The sequence below is a fragment of the Apodemus sylvaticus genome, chromosome 10 (genome assembly GCF_947179515.1).
Source record: "Apodemus sylvaticus chromosome 10, mApoSyl1.1, whole genome shotgun sequence".
In the NCBI taxonomy this organism is placed as follows: domain Eukaryota; kingdom Metazoa; phylum Chordata; class Mammalia; order Rodentia; family Muridae; genus Apodemus; species Apodemus sylvaticus.
Window position 1 is genome coordinate 106,410,497 of NC_067481.1, and position 23,085 is coordinate 106,433,581.

A 23,085-nucleotide genomic window follows, 5' to 3' on the forward strand; every position below is an offset into this window, starting at 1 on the left:
TTTCTCAAAGAACCAGCTCCTGATTTTGTTGATTCTTTGTATAGTTCTTTTTGTTTCTACTTGGTTGATTTCAGCCCTGAGTTCAATTATTTCCTGCCATCTACTCCTCCTGGGTGTGTTTCCTTCTTTTTGTTCTAGAGCCTCCAAGCTGCTAGTGTATGCTCTCTCCAGTTTCTTTTTGGAGGCACTCAGAACTGAGTTTTCCTCTTAGCACTGCTTTCATTGTGTTCCAGTAAGTTTGGGTATGTTGTGCCTTCATTTTCATTAAATTCTAAAAAATCTTTAATGTCTTTATTTCTTCCTTGATCAAGTGATCATTGAGTAGAGCATTGTTCAGCTTTCTTTTATTTAAGATTTATTATATATAAGTACACTGTAGCTGTCTTTAGACACACCAGAAGAGAGGGCATCAGATCTCATGACGGATGGTTGTGAGCCAACATGTAGGTGCTAGGATTTGAACTCAGGACCTCTGGAAGAGCAGAATGTGCTCTTAACCACTGAGCCATCTCCCCGTTGTTCAGTTTTCATGTGTATGTGGGCTTTCTGTTGTTTTTGTTTCTATTGAAGACCAGCGTTAGTCCATGGTGTTCTGATAGAATGCATGGGATTATTTCAATCTTCTTGTATCTGTTGAAGCCTGTTTTGTGATCAATTATATGGTCAGTTTTGGAGAAGGTACCATGATGTGCTACGAAGAAGGTATATTCTATTCTTTTGTTTTTAGGATGAAATGTTTTACAGTTATCTGTTAAATCCATTTGGTCTGTAACTTCTGTAGTTTCAATGTGCCTCTGTTTAGTTTCTGTTTCTGTGATCTGTCCATTGATGAGAGTAGGGTACTTAAGTCTCCCACTATTATTGTGTGAGGTGCAATAGCTGCTTTGAGCTTTAGTAGAGTTTCTTTTATGAATGTGAGTGCCCTTGCATTTGGGACATAGATGTTCAGAATTGAGAGTTCTTCTTGGTAGATTTTTCCTTTGATGAGTACAAAATGCCCTTCCTTATCCTTTTTTTTTTTTTTTTTTGATAACTTTTGGTTGAAAGTTGCTTTTATTTGATATTAGAATGGCTACTCCAGCTTGTTTCTTGGGACCATTTGCTTGTAAAATTGTTTTCCAGCCCTTTACTCCAAGGTAGTATCTTTCTTTGACACTGAGGTTTCCTGTATGCAGCAAAATGTTGAGTCCTGTTTACGTATCCATGTCCTTTTATTGGGGAATTGAGTCCATTGATGTTAAGAGATATTAAAGAACAGTGATTGTTGCTTCCTGTTATTTTTGATGTTACTTTTATGTTTGTGTTTTTTATGTTATTTTTTATGTTAGGTGTTTGTTGAAAGATTACTTTCTTGCTTTTTCTAGGGTGTAGTTTCCCACCTTGTGTTGGTGTTTTCCATCTATTATCCTTTGTAGGTCTGGATTTGTGGAAAGATATTGTATAAACTTAGTTTTGTCACCGAATATCTCGGGTTCTCCATCTATGGAGATTTGCTATGTTTAGTAGACTGGGCTGGCATTTGTGTTCTCTTAGGATCTGTGTGAGGTCTGCCCAGGATCTTCTGGCTTTCATAGTCTCTGTTGAGAAGTCTGGTGTAATTCTGATAAGTCTGCCTTTATGTGTTACTTGATCTTTCCCCCTTACTTCTTTTAATATTCTTTGTTTTGTGTATTTGGTGTTTTGTTGGGAGGAATTTCTTTTCTGGTCTAATCTATTTGGAGTTGTAGGCTTCTTGTATATTTATGGGCATCTCTTTCTTTAGGTTAGGGAAGTTTTCCTCTATAATTTTGTTGAAGATATTTACTGGCCCCTTAAGTTGGGAATCTTCACTCTCTTCTATACCTGCAGTCCTTAGGTTTTGTCTTCTCTTTGTGTCCTGGATTTCCTGGATGTTTTGGGTTATAAGCTTTTTCCATTTTGCATTTTCTTTGACTGTTGCGTTAATGCTTTCTATGGTATCTTCTGTACCTGATAGTCTGTCTTCTATCTCATGTAGTCTATTGGTGACGCTTACATCTATGACTTCTGATCTCTTTTCAAGGTTTTACACACAGAACACATACACACACACACACACACACACACACACACACACACAGGAAAGCAAGCAGTTAGACAATGGTTGCCCCTCAATTGAATTTTATTTTTAATCAAGACAGTGTGGGTTCCTAGGTACTAGATCTCAAGATGAATGGGTGCTAGGAAAGTGTTGGGAGTTCCTCCAGGTGAAAACCCCATCTGCCAAGTCACTGCGCCTATAGGACCTGGGAGAAAGCAGACACTGTTTAGGTGATATCTGATGGATGGGGTGCCCTCTGGCCTCCATTTGGGGCACTTACCCTCCTTGGGCTCTGTGGCTCAGCAATGCTACTTATGCACTACAAAGGACCATCTCTCGTTCTTGTGGCTACAGTATCTCTGTCCAAGCCCAGAACCCTCCACAGTCCCTTCCAGAGCTAATAGCTCCTGTCTCCTTTTGCTGCAGAGCCTTTCAAGCTTGCCTTAGGGGTTTCCCATGCAAATTAGAACCCAGGCCTGAGGAGGTCCATTCACCCTCACCTGACCCATCACCCCTTTCATGAATGCTAATCGCCTAATGTGGAGAGCAAGGAGCAGAACCAGCATCTAGACCCAGGGAGCACAGGTCTAGTGGCTCTGGCTTGGGCTGGAAGATCCTTTCCGTCTTGATCCCACCAGGCTGTGGAAGTTTAGGCCTAGGGCAGTGCTGGCTGTGCCCATCCAGCCCACAGCACTAGGGTTGCACACTGGGAAACTCTTGGACAAGACCTTACTTCCTTTGTGGTAGCCCAAGGGGAGCCCTGCTAGTAGATTCTCCCCAGTTCTTCCTCCCACATAGTACCTGGAGGAGACTTCCCAGAGCACACACATGGTATTGTAAAACTGAAGTCTCAGAAAAACCACAGGAATATCTGTAACTAAGAGTGTCAGTACTGCAGAGCCCTCTTTTCTTTGAGGGATGGACTTAGAGGGAAATAAGTCTTCTGTCACCAGGCATCCTGTTCACGCATGCTCATCCCAGGCTGCTTGGGGGTTCTCCATTGGAGAGTGGAGCACAAGGAGGATTGTCTAGGTACCATCCAATACAAGGCCCCCGTGGGCAGAGTATACCTAAGCCCCAGGTAAGAGATGCTCCTCCTGGCTCAGGAGGAGTGGAGAAGAATCCTTACTCTGTGGTCCAGCAAGGGTGGCACTCTGCTGTAGGCACCACTTTCCACAATTGCTGTGTGTGATCCACCAGACCTAGGCTACGAGTCTCTACCCCTCCACAGCCTTCTACACACCCAGCTTCCACTTTCCCAGAAAGGCCTCAGCTGGTATCCATGCTGCCCACATTTCTTTATCATAAGCCAGGACCCACCCTGGGCAGGAGAGGTAGGCAGGGAATATGAAGAGGAAGCATCAGATCATCACACAGTTCCACGCACAGGTGCAGTGGTGTAGGCCGCTGCCTAGGGGAGCTAACCCTGCCTACCGTGGCCAGACAGACAGGACGGAGTAAGCCCGGGTGAGGAGTGTGGAGCCGTTGAGCCTCCAGTGCACACCCAGGGTGCCACTGTGACTTGGACACTGCCCATTCAGGGCTGCGCCATACAGCTTTAGCCACATGTTGAACCTTTTGTAATCAGTGACAGGTTCCTATTTTGAAAAACAGTGTGAAGATGAATTAATCATGTACTCCAGAGGATAGCAGTGTGGTTACTAACCTTGTATGTCTGTGTGGTTACTAGATGAATTTATGCTGACTTCGTGAGCCATTGCACTGTCAGAGCCAGTGCAATGATGGTCTGTGTTTATTGCTCTGTCTCTGGTCTCTGATGCCGCACTTGGACTATTGTGGCATTCAAGAAATAGCAGCCACACCTGGTGACTCATTCACTCACTCAGTCATTTTTGGAAGCGTACTATACAAAGGTTTTGGGCTACCTTTCCTATTCTTAATAAAATACTGCCCCAGTCATCCTCCCTATAGCACAAGTGAAGCCATGCAGACTGTGCGTAGGTGTGCCCCTTGGCTCGTGCGTTGATTGATGCCCACCCACCTTGGGCAGTGATGGACGGAGATGGAACAGTCTTGCACATAGCAAGTCAGCACGCCGTTCTCTCAGCAGCCCCTCTGCAGTGTCATCTGATGGGTGCATGTTGGACAGGGTTCTCTCTGCGCTTAGGGAGTACGTATGCTGAGTGTACACCTTCTACCTGTGTTCCTAGGATGCCAAGTTTGTAGAAGAGCGACGAAAGCAGCTCCAGACTTACCTACGCAGCGTCATGAACAAGGTCATCCAGATGGTGCCCGAATTTGCTGCCAACCCCAAGAAGGAGACCCTGGTGCAGCTGGTGCCCTTCTTTGTGTGAGTACCTGGCCTGGGGCATGCTCCCCCTTTGCACCTTTAGAAAGTTAGGAGACTCTGTGTGGTTTCCGGGTGCTCTGGAGCCTTGGCCCCTGGGAGCTGTCAGCGGTGCTGAAACACGAACTCCACCCTGGGCGTGGCGCCCGGGAGCTGTCAGCGGTGCTGAAACACGAACTCCACCCCGGGCCTTACCAACCTCGCATCTCGACGCGAGAACATCCTCGATGGTCCTCGATGGTCCTTCGTTCAGGACTGAGTTTACATTTTTTTATTACATGCTTCTGCGTGTGTGTGCATGTGTATTGTGTGCCACAGCTCATGTCGAGGACAACTTGCATGAGTTGTTTTGCGCCCTCTGCCATGAGGGTCCCAGGGTCACCTCAGGCCGTCAGGCTTGGGAGCATGTCCCTTCCCCAGTGAACTGGCTGCAGCGAGGTAGATCCAGCCAAAGCAAAGATGCCTTTCCCTTCTCAGTTTCCGAGTGTTCCCAAAATGGAAGTCCCAGCTCTGAAAAGCCTCAGAGAAAGGCCTGTGGGCCTCCACAGGTGGGTTTGCGAATTTCACTTGAGAGGCCCCTGTCTGAGTCTGTATAATTTGCTAGGACAAAACGAGAGTGTCCTTCAACTGACACTCTTTAAGATAGTGTGCAGAAAGGTACCTGGGCTGCGCAATGCTATAACTAGAAATGGGTGGATTTCTGCTCTGTGGGCTGTGCCCAGAGTTTCCAGGTTGAGCTTTGACCAGACAGACAGAGAGCTACTCCCTGCAAAGATCCTTTTGTTGTAGCTGAGAAGGTCACTCACTGATTTTAGTTCTATTGAAGTTTTGTGAAAAGACATAAGTCTAATGCATTGTGTATTGAAAGATGCCTTTTCCCCCTATTTAAAAGAGATGAGTTGGGACACCGCATCTTCCCACTCTCCAGTTATTAGTAGTTCTATCTTACATCATGAAGAGCGCTAGCTCACCTCTCAGGCAGCTCCAGCCCGGGCATCTGGTGGGAATTAGCCTTTCCCTCTGAGCCCCTGAAGTTTGGGCTTTATAAGGGAGTTCCAGGCCAGGTCCAGAAGGACTGATGGCAAGGAATCTGAGAGAAGGACAGTCCCCAAGGACACCAGGGTACCCAGCTCGCTCCAGCAGTTCAGCGTTCATTCCTACATGCTGGGCTGTAGCTTGTGACAGCTATATGTCAGTGTACCCAGCAGGGACTGCAGGTCCAGGTGTTAGTGCCAATCAGTGCCGAGAGAGAAGTTGTCTATTCATGACTAGCACACAGAACACAGGGTCCAATTTTGTGGGTTTAACGAACAAAAGAATTTCAGCAGAAGATTTGGGGAAGTGGAATTTTGAGTAAGCACTAGGCTAGACTCTGGTCAACTCTAAATTGGGTTTCTTTGAAATTGCAAATTAAACTACCTCTCCTGTCTTGTGAGTAGGTGAGATTGCAGGCAGTTCTACAGGTTGTTCTCATTTTGGAGTTCAGAGAGGCGATCTGCAGCCTAGTCTTGCGCATGTTGTCAGGGATCCCAAGATGTTTTCTGTCTGTGTTACCATGAGTTCAGCATCCTTAATGAAGAGCCTAACCAGAGAGTTCCAGTTACACACACACACACACACACACACACACCTATACACTGTCTCTCACACAGTTACAGATATGTACATACACAGATACACTACACTGACATACACAGACAGATATGTGTGTATACACAAATGCACAGATACAGAAGCAGGCACATATGCACAAAGACACACATAAATACACTTGCATACACATATATGAATTTGTCAACTTAAGAACTAGATCCCTTAAAGCATCACATTAATAAATCTCTGCAACTTGCTCCTTGTTTTTTTTTTTTTTTGTACACACTGTCTTGGGATCTTAAAGGTCCTGTCTAGTGAGTGAATGTCCATGGATACATTTCATAAGACAGCATCACGGTAAGCTGGACCAGCCCCATGCTGCACCTGCCTAATCTCATCGTCCTCTAGGTTCTCATTGGCTGGCTGTTGTGCTCATTTTACTGGTGGAACTGTGTGAAGGCGCCATTAACATGTCAACCCCACAAGGATTTGTAGCAGTTCAAGATATTGCAGTGTGATTACATATGTGAACTATTTTAGAACATGGAAGAGCACAGGTCAGCCAGAAAGGAGACATGACTCTCAGGGCCCCTCCCAGCACATGGGAAGCCTGGGCAGGATGGCAGCCTCATCTAGGTTGGGGACATAGTTGGGAAACCTACAGCCCATGGACAGACCTAATCCTTCTGCTTTTGATGTGAGCAGACAGTGGGGCTTCCTTGTCTGTTTTTTAAATAAAGCAGTCGCCATTGTCAAACAACTAAATACATCAGGTTAAGACATTGAAATAACGCCGGGTTTCTCTTCAACATAAGATTGATCTTGACCTGTCCCCAGCATACGACACTCAGCGTTGGGCACTGGTGACTCTGTACCCCTAGATCCTTTTGTCTCTTAGGTGCTAACCCAGCCTCCTGGCACATACATGGTTCTCTGGCTGGTTTCTTACATGCCCACAGTCTTACACTCACAGGGCCCACCTAGCTCCACAGAGACTCAGAGGTGTGGTCCTGGGTCTTGACCACTCTTCCAGCAGCCCGTCCACATAGGTGATGGACTTGAGATACCCTGTCCCACGCTGCTGCCGTCGTCTGTTCTGCATCTGCTTATGTCATGAGTTTGTCCATCTGCCCTGTGAGCCAGGCTTGGTTTACTCCCTGCTCCAGTGGCCTGTGCCATCTGGAGATGGGGCGGGGACCAGGGCCCATCAGAGCTTCTGAGAGGAGCTGGCTGGTGAGTTCCCTCCTGAATGTGCCTTTAAGTTCTCAGGGTTCTGCAGTCTGGTGTGGGATGGAGGCTGCTGCCCCATATCCTTTGCAGTTGTCAGTGGCACAGCACCCACTGCTGAGGCCGAAAGTAGGACAACAGGAAGAGGGCATTTCTTCTCAGTTTTGGCTTCTGTGCCAGTGTGGCTCATGGGAGTGCTAGAGTTCCCGCCTCCGGGTAGGAAGAAGAAAGACCGCGACTCTCACTGACCACTCAGGAGCCCCACACTGTGCTCTCCTGGTAGATCCCAAGGACTGGGACCTGCTGCAGAGGTTTGCTCAGACCCTGGGGGAGAAGGTGGTGCCCCTAAGGAAGGGAGCCTGGCTTAAGAGTTCTCTGAGGAAGTGGGCGTCGATCCCATGGCACCTGCGATTTGCTAGGCTGTCACTTAACATATCATCATTAAAATGTTTCTTTGCAGTGTAACTCATCCCTTGGAAGCTGCCATGCCCCTGGGAGGGACAGATGGGGGAGACAGGATAAAGTAGGCCACAGCACAGACCCCCACATAGACGTTCAGCAGAAGTGTGGGCCGTGTTTCTCCATCCACTGTCTCTTTTACTCCAAACGTTGTTAAATATAGTTTCTGCTGAGATGAGAAGCCACACTCTCCCAGAGAGCAACTAAGTTTATCCCAGGGTCGCAGGAGACTGCCGTGTGCTCTGCCAGGGCCCACTTGAGCCCACATGGAGGCTTTTTTGCTTCAAAATGTGTTACTTGTACAACTCAGAACTTTTCATCTTGAGTTGGTATGGTGGGTCATCAAGAGCCCTCTAGGCTCCATGGTCCTCAGTACCTCAGAGTTGTCCAGGGCGTCACTGATGCACAAGCTACATGGCCCCAAGTGGAGAGGGTTTAAAAATAAGTGTGCCGGCACTGGCACTGGCACTGGCATTCGGGGTGTGAAGGCTCATGGCTCGTCCTTCGGCAGCACTCCGGTCTCCATTCTTTCCTGGGTAGCTCCTGTCTGACCTGGGCAGGGGCAGCCTCTGTTCTAGGATCTCTAGCTAGTCAGTAGGCACTGGGCAGCGCCTGCCGAGGGTGTGACCCTTGCAGCCAGCCCTCCTGAGTCGCTGTGCTGCAAGACTCCTGTTGCTCTCCTCTCCTCCTCTGTTTTCATCCCCCCCCCCACCCCGTTTGCTCATCCTGCATTTGCAGATGCTGAGTGAGCGGCTTGCAAAGACTGATGTGTCTGTCTGCATAGGATGTGTCCCAGGAGCTGTAAGAAAGCATGCTGTAAAGCACGAATCTGTGCTTATAGCCTCCCTAGGAGGAAGGTGGGCACAGCACGTACCACCGCAGCAGTGCTGCTGGTATTGGCTAGAGTCCTCTCTGCCTAAGGAATTCACTCTAGGCTGTTGGGATGTCAGTCCAGCCCAAGCTAGTATTGCCATTCACTGCACTGGCCACTGTGAGTTACTATAATAGTGACTAGACAGCATAGAGGGTATCCTAAGAACACGTTCTTGTTGGGCCAATCTTCAAGTCTGACTTTGGAATTGAAATCATGAAGACTCCTCTCATTTAGGGATTTGGAGCATCCTTCTTCAGGATGCAGGTTCCTGGGACACTAGTGAGAACGGCTGACTTGGGAGTCACTGAGGTGGTGGTGGTGCCCAAAGAAAGGGGGAGGAACATAAAGCAGTGATGGCCAACGCTGGGCACTGAGACAGGGTATTAGCACCGGTCAGGCCGAGGGGAAACTGAAAAGAAACCATCAGGGTTGAGAGGAGTGTTTCCAAAGTTTCTCCTTTGTATGAAGAAGCTGTGAGACATAGTCTCAGAGCATCAGGATTAGCAAGCTGTCCGCTCCGAGGCTGCCAAGTTGGCAGAGGCCCCCACAGAGCAGATGGCATGCCACAACTGTGGTGGCATCCCTGCCACCACATCACTGTAATGGTGTCCCGAGTCAGCCATCAGGGCCAACGCAGGGGAAGCAAGAACAGGATTGGGCCAACTTGCTTTGGGGCGTGGCCTTTCTCACCCTGCACCTGTGGGAAGCCCTCATTCTGCAGTGAACAGTGTATACAGAAACAGGACCCTTTGGCTATGGGGCCGTGTTGCTGTGTTGAAATGGTCTGTGTAGGCTCGTTGGATCTCGCCGGACGCCCTGAGCAAGGCTGGGGCTTCTTCCCGTGGGGTCACTGAGACCCCCCTGTGCCCTTTGGTGTTTGTGTTGCTGTTACTTCCCCAGATGAGGAAATGAGCAGTGAAGAAATGCAGTGGTGTGCTGGGGGGAGGGGCGGGGAGCGGGGAGCACGAGGCGGGGCGGGCTGCAGAAAGCTCTCACGCTTCTTGGACTGGTTCACCGCGGCCATGCTCAGGGTTTCTGTCAGGGGTCCTCCCGCCACGTCATATAAAGCCTGGTGGGGGCCTGTGGCTGCTCTCTGTCTCCTGGGGAAGGTCCCTGGGGACAGACTGCACTGCTGCAGCCCTTCCAAGTGATGCCCACAGACAGCCGCCTGGCACTGCCCTAGGTCCTACCACAGCAGTGCAGGTCTCAGAAAGAGAGGTTTGGAAAATGAAGCTGAGGAAGATGCAGTGAGGAACTTGGGTCTGGTATTACTGTGGAGCATGGTCCTAGATGTTTGCTCCACGCTGCACCTGACCTGCTCTTCCTAGCTGGCTTGCTTGGGAGCCATAGCTCTTTCATGTCCCTTGTGTGTCCAATAAGCCCAGAGTATGCTAAATGGTCCTAGACCATCGAGACCCGTGATCCGCCAGCCCAGCACTGTAGCTCTGGATCTGTGTGGCTCCGGATAGGTATAGCTCTGGATCAGTGTAGCTCAGCAGCGATATAGCCCAGGAGCGGTGTAGCCCAGGGGCGGTGTAGCCCAGGAGCGGTGTAACTCTGGAGCGGTGTAACTCTAGAGCAGTGTAACTCTGGAGCGTTGTAACTCTGGAGCAGTGTAACTCTGGAGCGTTGTAACTCTGGAGCGGTATAGTCCAGGAGCGGTGGAACTCTGTAGTGGTGTAGTTCAGGAGCGGTGTAACTCTGGAGCGGTGTGGCCCAGGAGCAGCGTGGCCCAGGAGCGGTGTGGCCCAGGAGCGGTATAACTCTGGTGCAGTGTAACTCTGGAGTGGTGTGGCCCAGGAGCGGTATAACTCTGTAACGGTGTAGTTCAGGAGCGGTGTAACTCTGGAGCGGTGTGGCCCAGGAGCAGCGTAGCCCAGGAGCGGTGTGGCCCAGGAGCGGTATAACTCTGGAACAGTGTAACTCTGGAGTGGTGTGGCCCAGGAGCGGTGGTAAGCCACTGCCTGGGGAAGAGAAGTGCTGCTTGGGCTCCTCTTGTTCATACTTGGGAACTTGCTGCAGCAGGGCTGCAGATGGTTTTCACCCACTTGTTCTGGGAAGGTGAATTGAGAACCACAGGAAGCAGCTATCCTGTTGCCACTTGGTAGAAGCATTTAGCACCTTTTCCTTTCAAGGGCTCCATCTGTGGAGATAGAGGGCTCTGGGCTGGGTGTGGCCTGAGGCTGTGCCCTACTCACTAACATGGTGATTGTGGACTTGCCCCTCTACAAGCTCTGTGCCTCCATCTCCCCTTCTGCAGATGGTGTTGTCAGTTGCTGTGCTGAGGCTGAGCCGCACAGGAACCACAGAGCTGCAGTCGTGATGGCACTGGGGTCACTAGTGGGGGCATGCACAAAATCCCTGAGCTCTGTAGAGACAGGGTAGAGAGTGTGTGGCATTCTGAGATGTCCGGGCACAGCAAGCATGTTCACTACAGACTGCAGTATGCGGCTCCGGCCAGGCCACACTGCAGCCGTGTGAATGCAGAAAGAGCGAGACTTGGTCACACAGACCTGCAGTCTGCTGTTAGACCTTCATAGCCTGTGGCCTGGCTCTCTCTCTGCCTCAGTGTCCCTACCTGTAAAATGGGCTGAGTCACAAAGACCTCAGAGGCTTGAGATTATTAAAAGAAATGCCACCGAGTATGTGCCTTTGCAGTTACACTCTGGCTTCTGTGTTCAGAGTCTCACTTTAGTCCCCAAAGGATATGGCCTGGCAGCGTAGGTATTACTACAATTGCCTGCCCTACTTCCTGGCTTTCATTCTTAAACATTGAAGCCTCAGAAAATCCAGTTTTGAGAAAGGGAAGCAGATTAGGTTATTTTTGGCACAAACCCCTCCATCCAATTTAGTGTTAGTGAAAAAAATAAAAGAAAGGAAGTAGCACCCCCTCCCCCCCGCAATAGCGGAGGTACGGTGACAGCAAAGGTGCTGGGCGCTGAGGTGACTCGTCGCACTGTGGTGCCACCCCATCCTGGTGACAGCTTTTCTGTCTGTGGGTCAGGTAGCCACACAGTTTTCCCTCCCAACTTTAAAATGTGCTGTCTAGGGTGACCATAAGTGGCTATCTTACTGGGCTACCAATGCGATGCCTACTCCTGCTTTGACACTGCTGTGCGGGAAACGTCAGTGCCAGGTCTTGATGGCCCCAGGCCCGAGCACTGCTCCCACTTCAGATGGCAGGCTAGGAGGCCCTGCAGTCGACTGGTCTCTTGGTGGGGCCCTGGGTGACTGTCCTTGCATCACATATAGGGAAAAGGGGGAGGGTCAGACAGCCCGTATGAACTCACAGGTTGAGCAGGGGTGATGTGGGAGGAAGGGCCAGTTCGCTGTGCACTGGGGCCAGGCGTCCTTTCTCATAGGTTGTGTGAGGAACTTGGGTCACCTTCGTATTGTGTTCTGCCCCTGCTAAGCCTCCTGGCGTATATGGAATGCCCACACAGCCTGGCTTGCCATCCTTGGCAGTCACCAACCCCATCAGAGTAAGACGTGTCTTAAAGTTCCACAGAGAGGCCTTCAGACGTACTTCCAGCCTGAGTGGCAGAGTCAGCAATAGTAAGAGACAGGCTCGGGGCACACCTGGTGTGCCAAATCAGCTCAGTGGCCAGGCTGCTGCTCCTGCAGACCTCTCTAAGCCCAGGATGGTGGCCGGGGGTTCTGATGGTGTGTCCTGATACTCGGCTGCAAAGAGCTGACAAGGGAGAGTCGTGGAAACTTCTGGTCACCTTTAGTAAGTTGCTTTTCCTGGACTCTTAAATCTTACCCAAGAGGTCAAGTTTCACACCAGGGCCTTAATTGAATATACTTATGGGACATGGTGTCATAGAAATGGTCTTGAGACAATCATTGGTTCTTTGAACTTCTTCAGCTATCCATGAAGCGGGTTCCGCTCACCCTCTGGTAACTCTGGGGATTACCCATAATGGCTCGCTTCTCCAGTCACCTCTCAGCACAGATGGCAAGGTGGGAAAGCCGTTGGTGGATATGACTTGACTGAGTACATAGCAGACAGCTGCAGCCTGGATGTAAGACTCCACGGCTAGGTCCTGGTCCTGGGGGGCTCCTTTCCTGCCATTAGAGAATGAAATGGCAGTCAGGCCATGGGACATGTCAGATGGGAAAGAGGCGTCCTGAGAATGGCGACCGGTGATTCCCACGCGTGTGGACTGTGGTCAGCAGGGAGGGAGCCCTCAGGTCCCCAGCCAGGTCTCCTCATTGGCTCCTGTAGTCTCCAGACCATCCAGGGCTGCTGGACCACTGCAGTGAGAAAGGGAACCCTCTCTGGCACAGGTAGCTTCTGAACCCCAGGACAGTCTGGGATAGTTACTGTCTGACAGTGAAGGGCTGATGTGGGCCTCTCTCAGGACTCTGATTTTTGGGGTCATCCCCCTCAATCCCAGTGCATAGGATGGGAAACAGTGAGGCCATGGTGGGCTCAAGTCGTCCATCTGTCTGTGTGCTGCTCTCAAAATCCTCACGTGTGCCCGCAACATGGAGACACTAACATGACTCAGCATTGGTGCCATGACTGTGGAAGGCACATAGTAGGTGCTTTTATCATGCAATTCATGTTTCCTTTCAATCCCATGAAGGAGACACTGAGGGGAATATGAATACTAGATTGATCGATTGGTAATTATAAACAATTACCACAAATAAGAGGGAAAAGTATTTTCCATTACCCACAGGACTGCTGTGATTCAAACTGTTGTTTTGACTAAAAAATGAACAAAACATGATGAGAAAATTAGAGATGTTTAAGCAGCTACCTTCCTTGCTTAAAAAAAAAAAAGGAAAACTTCACACATACACAGTTATAGAATCAAAGGTTCATTTTAGTCCCAGTACTCAAAGGAGGGCCAGGCTCACTTAGCTTGCCCTAGGATCTGTCAGCGTAGTAGCCCAGGCTGTCCAGGAGCACAGCCCAGAAGAGCAGCTGCCCTCCACCAAATGCAGGGCGCACACCTGATGCATGTCAAGCATGCTGCAGTGCTAAGGCAAGGCAGGTCCCCACCTATGGCTGGGGACACAGACAGTGAGCCCAGGACAGCAGGTCATGCACGCCAGCTGGGCATTGCTTCAGAGACAAGTGGGAACGGGCCTGATCTGGGTGTGTTACTGTGATTGGAGAAGCCCGCTAAGGTAATGGGGCACAGTATCTACCCCTCAGAGGCAGATCCGGGCAGAGGAAACCACACGTGCAAAGGCCCTGTGCGCAGAAGTGCCAGTGTGAGGAAAGCTCGCGGTGCAGGGAACGGATGGGAGACCCTGGGGCGGTAGAGGGTGGGCACAGCTGTCAGCCCCTGGTGTGTTTAGAACCAGTACTGAAGGTCTGGGTGTGGCTGAGAATGTGCATGGCGACACTGCTGGCATGAGGGCTGCCATTTAGTAAATGGTGACTCGGAGATGCAGGAGATGGACGTTGTGAGGCCTTTGGACAGTCATGTGGAGCAGGTGGTGCATCCAGAGGCCTGCACAAGGTGCATACTGAAGAGCTGTCCATGTGTAGGCACCTGAGGTCAGTAAGGTCGTTGAGGGCAGAGTAGCTTAGATGACAGGCCTCGTGGCTGTGCCTGGGAGATGTCAGGTGGAGAGGAGCCCGTGAAGGAGGCGTGTGGCACGCACTCCCAAGTGGTAGGTCCTGGGGGCCGAGGGGCCCAGCAGAGAATGCAGTGGCCATGGAATCTTCCAGATTAGAGCATCCTCTGCCTCCCTGCTGGCGAGGATAGACGCTGCTACGCGGGAAGCAGGTGGCCCAGGCATACACCTCAGCTGGGAGGGGCCTGCCCTGTGATGCTAGAGTGGGCTCTGTCCAGCAAGTGCAGCCCAGTGTCTAGATAAGGGACGTGTGGCGTATTAGAAGGACTGGCGCAGCCCCACGCCCAGGCGGTGACTCCTCATCCTCTGTTACCTCTGCCTACTATCTTCAGCCTAAGCTGGTCTCCATCTCGATTTTTAGGGCTGAACCCTTGGCCTGTGAAGCCAGTGGCAACATCAATGCAATTAAGTGTTGCCACAAATGGAAGTCTTTCCCTGGGGCCATTTTCTGCCTTTATAACTCAGGGTCTCAAAAGGTTTCATGTGGAAAGTTAGAAAGCAAGGCCTGGCAAGGGTTTGTGCTGTGCTTAGAAGCAGCTGCTGTCAAGGCAGCCCTGTGTTGGGCAGGAGAGGGCCAGTAGGACACAGGAGACGGGCATTTAGATGGTTCATCTAAAGTAAGAGCCTAGATCCCCGACACTCACGTGCCCTCTCTGAACTCTGGTTTCCCTCCCTCGACCTCAGACCTCCTCAGCACTGTCAGTGGGTCTGCCCAGGGAAGGAGCAGAAGGGCAGCATCTTTGTTGGATGTGTGACATGTCCCCAGCTGACTGACAGGCAGGCTGATGTGACAATGGCTGTAGCTCAGCCAGACTACTTAAGTACCCACAGGTTTGTCCCTTTTGATGCAAATGGAGGTCACTGTGTTAGGTGTCACTGCGGTGACCCCCAAGCCTGCCAGCTGAGCCTGTGGCAGCCCTGGAGATGCCAGTGGAGCAGGGAGGCTCTGAGACTAGGCACCTGCTGCTTATAAACACCTGTGGTACTGCTACTAGCACTCCTTAAAAACGGCCACTGAGAGCTCGGAACACCCCATGCCTCTTCTGCTCTCAGTGCCATCGAGTAGGGGAACCAAACTCTGGGGCTAAATGTAGTCCCATCTGCCCTGCTATGAGTCCTTTGCATGGGGTGGTCTGCTGCAGGGTTTCATCCTGTCCTGCAGGCCCTATAGCTTGGAGATGGTGACAGAAAGCCCCAGTCCCAGGCCAGTGAAGAACAAAATCTGTGCCTGGGTTCCCTGTGCCTTTGCAGAGTAAGAGCCACTGCGGCCATTTGTCCCCTCACACACATGATTACAGTGGCGGGCACTGTGTCTCAGGGCACACTGGATGGTCCTTGCTTTGTCTGCCCCGTGTTAAGAGCTGTGAGTGTGAGCCAGGCTGCAGGCATTATGCTAACTTGGGTGTCTGCATATTTGTTTGTTTTTGCCGCTGCTGCTGGAGATCTGGCTCCTTTGGTTTTTATGGTGCAGGAAATGGGCATTGCACACAGGAGGCAGGTACTCTGCCCTTTTGCTACAGCACTGAATGCACTGGTGGATGGGCTGAGGTACTGATCCATCTCTGTCCTGGCTTATAACCAGAGCCCCTGCTCTGAGAGTTTGAAGATGTGAGGCCTGGCCACTCATGTCAGAGGAGGGAGAAGAAAGTAAGGAGTGAAGGGCGGGGCGGGGCTTCAACCTTAATTGCCATCTGGGAGCACTGGCAGTGGCTGGGACACCGATGTGAAGATCCAGTGATTCCACAAGACACAGGCAGAGGGGAAGCTTGGGCACAGGGAAACTGCTTGTCCTGGGCAAGGTGTAGCCTGGATGATCACTCCCTGATTCTGGTTCCCAAAGGAGCCCCAAGGGAGTCTAACTCTCATGAGAAGATTGGTTCTGCTTCTGAGATCCTACTGTGCCTTCCAGGGTGGGCTGTCCCTGCGATCTAAGGTGGCTATAGGTTTAGGACAGTGGCTGAAGACGTCGAGACTTTCTTGGAGATCTGACAGAGGCTGTAAAAGCAGACTCTAATCTCTATGCCCTGTGCCTAGAAGAGGGTAGCTTAGGTTAGCTGTCCCTGGTCGCAGACACTCCCCGTCTGCCTCCTGTGGCTTGGCATGAACGGTGCAGAGTGAAGCAGAGCTGCCTGCAGAGAGCAGTTGGTGCCTAGTGGGGTGACACGTGTACTGGGGATGTAGAGGCAGGTGGATCTGTGAGTTTGGAGCTAACCTGATCTACATCGTGGGTTCAGACTAGACAAGGCTAAGAGTGAGGCCTTGTCTCAAAAAACCTGAAGTTTGTAAGAGCCTGATTGTCTGCTCCGTGGTCTTTGGTGTTCCCTGTGCAGCCTGGGGAAGGGTGGCATGCAGTGGTCCCATGAGAAAAAGGGCAGAGGTCAGCGTAGTCCCACAAAAGCGAAGCCTCAGTCATCTTGGACATCTCATAGCAGTCTGCCCTCACTGCCTCCAAGAGAGAGGTGGGCCCCTTGCCCCTGAACAGTTCTGTCACCAACCATAATGCTGGAGGACACCTGCTGGAGGCAGGACTCCTGCAGTCATGAGAACACATGCTGTTGGACGTTTACAGTGCCCTGGGTCACAGTGACCACTGGTTGGCTCCCCTGCCCCTGAGTGCACTGCTTTCTCTGCTTGACCCCTCCCATGATTCCTGGGAGTCCTCTACTTTTCAAGTCCATGCCTTGGGGGACAACACTGGTGTCTAGGGAGTCAGTTGTAATGGGTGTCCCTCTTCCGGACCTCTGGTACATCTGATGGGTCTCCCTACAGGCAGTTTCCTCTTGGGCTGCACAGAGTAACTCTGCCAGAGCATGGAAGAAACAATTTAGGGAGCCCATTTGGTTTCAACTCAGAAGGAACCTCTTGTGGTCAGAGTCAAAACACAGCAGGACGAGGTGTCCTGGGAGGGCAGAAGTCCTCCCTGGTTCTCAGCACATCGGTGGGGAGCCTTACCTCCAGATTTACCCAGATGCCATCCCATCTCTGAAGCAGCGCAGAGAAGCCCAGTGAGTATTGCCGGGGTGAGCAGCAGAGGCAGTGTGGTGCCTATTGCCCATTTGTAGAATTGACAAGCAGAGCAGTATGTAAGTTACACACACACACACACACACACACACACACACACCAGTAGGTAGCTCAAGGAAGGTATGTTCAGAGCAAAGGCGGGGGGGGGGGGGGGCTGTTCCCTGGAGGCCAGGGCCTGGGGACGCACACATGCCACTTACCTCTGCTTTTCTGTTTAAATTTGCTCCACTTTCTGTGTTAGCTATTCTAGGACTTAATGAAATAGGATTCCACATTTCAAAAGGCTCGAGGCTGAAATGCTGAGCTAGTTTCTTTGGCCACATCTCCTTTGCCTTGCAAGGAAAGTGAGAGGTCTTTTTTACAGGCCATCTTCTTCTGTCTGAGCATGCTTGATCTAATGGTCTCCTTCTGCGAGGAAGCCAGGGAGGGAGGCTGACGTCCTCACTACAGTTAACCGGAAATGACCCCTGAGGTGAGCGGTGCCGCACTGAGCCACAGAGCGAGCGAGCAAGCGAGCGCGCCTCGGTGGGCCCTGCCCTGCTCTGAGGGCCTCCTCTGCTCGGCTCTGGCTTCCAGCTGCAGTGAGCTTTGTTACTGGGTGAGGCCTAGTCTGGATTGAAGAGAGGTGTATAGCTGCTAGGAAAGCACTCTAGAGCACTCAGTGCACTCCTAGTGTGGTGTGCACGCCTCCTAGAGACAGTCTGAAATTGCGTCTCAAAGTTCAGTTTACTAGCCCACCAAAAAGCCACCTTCCCCTCAGCGATTAGTGGATTTGGTTTCTTATACTGATTTGCACTTTGGTTCTTCTGCGTCCTGGTTCCTGCCCTGGACCTTCCAGCAAGCTTTAAATGAGTCTTGAGCTTGGCTTGAGTCTGGAGCACACCCGGGCTGAGAGCCGCTTTTGTGAGCCCAGAACAGACAAGTGTCTCATCAGTTCAGCATGCTCCTGTGTGATGCAGGCTACGGCCTTGCAAGTCTGTTCTCACCTCTCACCTGGCAGGGCTTCCCGGGTCTGAGTGGGACAGCTTAGGGCAGTAACAAGGTCTCTTCCCTCACCAGCACCTGAATAGCACATGGGCTTTGGGGCTTGCCCTCTTCCCAGCTGGATGATGGAGCCCTGCTGCCAGGCTCTGCCCCTGCAAGGAGCACTGTGAGTCCTGCCAGCCTCTCTGGAGAGCAAGCTGGAGGCAGACTTTGTCCATGTGGTTGCATGCCCCTGCCGGCCATGTGGAATAGATTGGCCCAGGCACGTGCCCAGAGCCCAGGCCGAAGTTGTAAACTTAGGGGTGATTTCAGTGGATGGATTTGCTGCTAGACTTTGAAAACTACTGGTTGAGTTACACTGAAGCCTTGGAACTGAGGGACCAGGCTCAGCATCAGCACTGATTTTATGAGAAGGGACATCACTGAGAGTCACCCATGTGAGGCTGGAATTAGGTCAGGTAGCCATGTTTCCCAGACTGTCTGGCTTCTCCTCTGTTTTCCATGCCCAAATGTATATGCATCCTAGGGCTGCTAGGATAGAGGCAGGCACAGCACAGCCACAGCAGCTTTAGACTGCAGTGTGGCTCCACACCTCACGCCCCTATTCTGGTACCCTAGCAGCTGTCCCCATTCCTCACTCTCCTTTGCTACCCCCTCTGCCAGGAAGACTTGCTGGAGCTGATACCATGATTGTTTTGATCCCTCATGTCAACATATCCCCACCGTGTGCGCATCCTCAAGGGCCTCTGCCTCCTCATCCTTTATAGACCATGATGGAGAAAGGCTCTTGCTGCTGGTTACAGAGATGCAGCTAAAGAGGAGAGATTCCATGATCCACTCAGAGTAGGGCTGAGTCTGTGAGGGAACGAATACATTTCTCCCATACTTTTATATACATAGTAGGTTATGCCTTTACCACTTTGCCTTAAGTGGTAGCCATCCATTTCCTCCAAGACATTGAAACAGGTTGCATTACTGTTTGCTATCCTGGTGGGTAGGTGTTTGATAATTAGTGTTATTGGACTGGGTGAGGAGGAAGAAAAGCTTTGAGACTGTACCCCACATACATCCCTCTTCCCAAGGGGTCTCCAGAGCATCCTGAGCTATGTCTGAGAATCTAAGAATAGATCCGTCCACTGAACACCTATCTGCAGCCTGGCTCTGGGCCCGTCCATGTCATGTGGCAGCCTCCAGCCCCACCCCCCAAGGCCGTGAACCATGCCTTGGCCACCAAACCCTGGCAAATGCCCTGACTATCCTCTTGGGTGGACACCGGCAGAGGACTCTGTTGAACATCACTGCACGGCTGCTGCAGCCCTGGATGCAGGCGTATCAGAGCAAACGTGTTACCTTTGGCTCTGGGATGAGGCTTCGCTCCGAGATGGAGGGATGTGTGACAGAGCACTTGGCTGGTGAAGGCCTCAGAACAGGGTCATGCCTGCAGCCTAGAGCTAGCTCAGACAAGGCCCGGCTGAGTGGGCCTTCCAGGCTGTTTAAAAAGTGAGAAACATATACACTGATGTGATTCCTCATTTCCTCCAGTTACCCTGACCAGTGGGAGCTGACCAGACACTCCTCCCTCCATGTGGTCTCTGTGGGCTCACGTGGCTCCATTCCCTGCCTGAGCCATTTGCATTTAAGCTCTGACTTCATCCAGACCTCCTCCTGTCTTGCAGGGACATCACCCCACCTGGAGAACCGCTGAACAAGAGCACCAGGCCCAAAGTAGTTACCCGCTTCCCTAAGCTGTCTCGAGGCCATCCCAGGGAGGTGCGCAACGTGGAGCCTCAGAGTGGTGACCTCTGACCTCAGTGGACTCTCAGCCCTCAGCCACTTTGTGCTCAACCTTGCCGTGGCCGCTGGCCCTGGACACCTTGGCAGGATGACCATGTCCCCAACAGAGAACACACCCTTCCTGCTGCCACATGCCACCCAATTAAACTGCTCAGTTTTAGTTGCTGGGTTTCTGTCCTTAGAGCAAGGCATTGCTCGCTGGACAGACACAGATGGGGGCACTGTCACTACCCCCAGGGTGGCCGGGGATGGTTGTCTCCTCCTCCAGTTCTGCCAACAGGACAGTGGGTGCCAGGCTGGGCCCAGACCCCTGGCTGAGATGCCCAACACATGGCTGAAGGATCCTTCAGATGCCTCCTGTGACGCTTTCCCACGTGGGAACTAGAATGACTGTTACACTCTGGAATTTCCCGCTGCAGCTGCCTGCTGCAGTGGGGGATGGGGTCTCCTTCCCTGTCCTCTTCCCCCTGTGTGGACACCAAGAACACTGCCACATGGCATGTATGGATATGATTTCTCCATCTAGTGGCCTGGCAAAGGCAATTGGCAGTGACTGGCTCGTGAGGAACTTCCCCTTCCCTCCTCGTGCTGGCTCCAGGAAGCAACGTCCATACAGGAAACCGGACGCTGCCCCAGCAAGGACAGCGAGTTGGACCAGCACAACCCTCAGCAGCAGCCTGAGAACTCTGACCTGAGAATTGGTGGCTGTAACCTCAAGTCACTAGAGGTTTGGCTCTGGGCATTACTGTGGAAGGCTAGCCCTCTAGGCTCTCAGACCCGGTGCCAGAACTGAAGAGAGAATGATTGTCCCCTAACATCTCAGTGGGAGCAGAATGCTGTGTCCCCACAAGATGTAGCTCTATCGCTCATGTCTCAGGGTCCCATCCTGGAGTCCAGGGCTCGCAGGCATGGGGTGGGGTAAGACCCACAGCTCTGCCTTCCTCTGCCATCAAGGCTGCCCCGCCCCCATTCTCAGAAGCCACTTCCGTGGTGCTCTGCCTTTCTAGGTCAGAACCTCCTGGCTGTCTGCGTGCAGTGTGGAGGGGCTTGCCAAAGGGACCATGTACCAAGCAGTGTGCACTTCTCTGCCTGCCAAGGAAGGAGTACACAGTGGCGTCTACCAAGGGGTGGTGGAAGGCAGCCTGAGCAGGAGATGTAGGATCCTGCTACGCCGCCCACATGTCCCACAGCAGCGTCCTGAGCACCAGGTCTTTGGGACACCTGGCCTAACATGTCACTAAGAGTCTGGGCTCTCTCTCACTGCAAACAGGGCATATATAGAGCCATCTTTCACATTCAGCACCGGCAGTTAAATCAGGGAAGGAAGGAAGGAAGGAAGGAAAGGCAGTCAGGCTCCCAGACTTCAGGCATTGGTTTTCTGGGATTAATTATGGGGAACTTGCCTGACTCTGCCATAATGTGAATACAAAGGCTTGGTTCCAGGGACTCTGCAGGCCCTTTGGTTTGGTTGCTTGACATCGGCCTCCTACCCAGTCCATTTCCCCATCTCGGGGATTGACACTAGGGCCTTGCGAGTGCTGGACAAGAGCTCTCCGGCAAGCCTCACTCTAGCCTCGCCCACTCACTGCTTCCACAGAAACCCAGCAAACTCCTGGTTCCAGGTTGCCTGACTTATACCTCACAAGAGCATGTCTGCACTCAGACAGAGCAGGGCAGGGCAGGGTCAGGTGATGGAAGGCCGTTCCCACAGTGCTCCTCAGATCTGAGGCCCAGTCCAGAGGAGAATGCAGAGTCGTAGCCACCTGGTCTGACACAACCTCAGCTGTTCAGGAGCCAGTTTCCTAATTCTCCCCTGACTGTGGCCTTGGCATTCTTGTGGCTGTTAAAACTTTGTTTCTATGAGTTCACATGTCCTGAGGGCAGGTCACAGTGTTCTGGGTCTTGCTTACTGTGTCATCTATTCCTGCTCCATCTGTCTGTGTAACCTGTAGACACAACTGGCCCCTGAGGAGAGGCTGGGCCCTGTTCTCTTAGGTCCACCACCACACTCCCTCATGGTGGCAGCCTGTATGTGCATTCACCCACCCAATATGCTCAACTGAGGGACTCCTGAGAGACTTAGATCTTCTGCCAGCGGGAAGACTCAGGAGCAGGCAGTCTCTCCATGGTGCCCTGCCCCTGCCTGCTCTATTGTCTGAGAAGCATGCAAGAAGGAGTGGCCTCATGACCATGGCAATAACAGTCCTGATTGCCCAACATTCCCACTTAGAGACATTGCTACCCACCCCAGAGCCACGTCCTGGCCTGGGAGCTGTGTCCAGAAGGCAGGTGCCTCCTTACGAACAAGGTCTATTGTAACAAACATTCTCCAAACTATCGTGCATTATTTCACTAAAGCTAGTGTTAAGTGTTTGCTGTTTAGGTTGGTTTTGCTAACTTTGCACAACTGTAGCCCTGTATATTTTATCTAATATTTCTGTGCCAAAAAGTTCAGGTCCTGTTGCTGTGATGTGTGGTCTCCATTATGCATCTGAAGTAAAGTCTAGGCAGTGGATAGGGAGGGGAGAGGGCACAGCGGCTGGGCTAGAGTGGCTGCCGTGTGGGGGCCTGGGGTTCACTTGTCCCGGGGCCATGTTCTCCCGCTCTGAAGACATCTCACCTCCTGTTCCAGTGCCCGCCACCCGCTGCCTGCTCAGCTCTGCCTCACCAGGAGGTGCCCACTTGACCACAGGGAAGTTTGGTTTTTTGTTTTCTTTTTCATCAGTAGGACAGATTGGGAAGACCAAGCAAGAATTGGGACATGGGCCACATGACAATGGTCTGCACAGGAACCAGGGTTGCTGAGAACCTGGGAAGAGGGCCTGAGAGCTGGGACCTCCAGGGAGTGAAGGCCTTGGTCTGTTATCTCATCCACCCTGCAAAGGTCTCTGCGGCTGCTGCAGCCCTGTCTGGAGCCCAGAGATCTGAGCATGTGCTGTTCTGTCTCCCCTCTTATGTTAAGGTTTACACAATAGAATTTTTAAACAAATATGTTTAATTTTCTAAAATCTCTTGTATTAAATTTTTCTTTTGGAATAAGCTGTGGATTTTGTTACAATCTGGTTGAGAGAAGCCTTTTCAGTGAGGGGATTAAAATGGCATTTTCTAAATTAGACTCTCTTCTCTGTGGTTCATTTGTCTAGATCCTTTATTGACAGCTGGAAT

The 23,085-nt window shown here is 51.5% G+C and overlaps 1 protein-coding gene across 4 annotated transcripts in view; it reads left to right on the forward strand.

Annotated features, from left to right (window-relative positions):
* Positions 1-23,033, forward strand: part of Snx29 (sorting nexin 29) — a 397,982-nt gene extending 374,949 nt beyond the window's left edge. For all 4 annotated transcript variants that reach the window (XM_052197693.1, XM_052197692.1, XM_052197691.1 and 1 more), the window contains 2 exons: positions 4,231-4,370; positions 19,803-23,033. In XM_052197693.1, coding sequence (XP_052053653.1) covers positions 4,231-4,370; positions 19,803-19,871 — 209 coding nt within the window. In that variant the 3' untranslated portion in view covers positions 19,872-23,033. The remainder of the gene's footprint in view (positions 1-4,230; positions 4,371-19,802) is intronic.
* Positions 23,034-23,085: the final 52 nt, after the last annotated feature.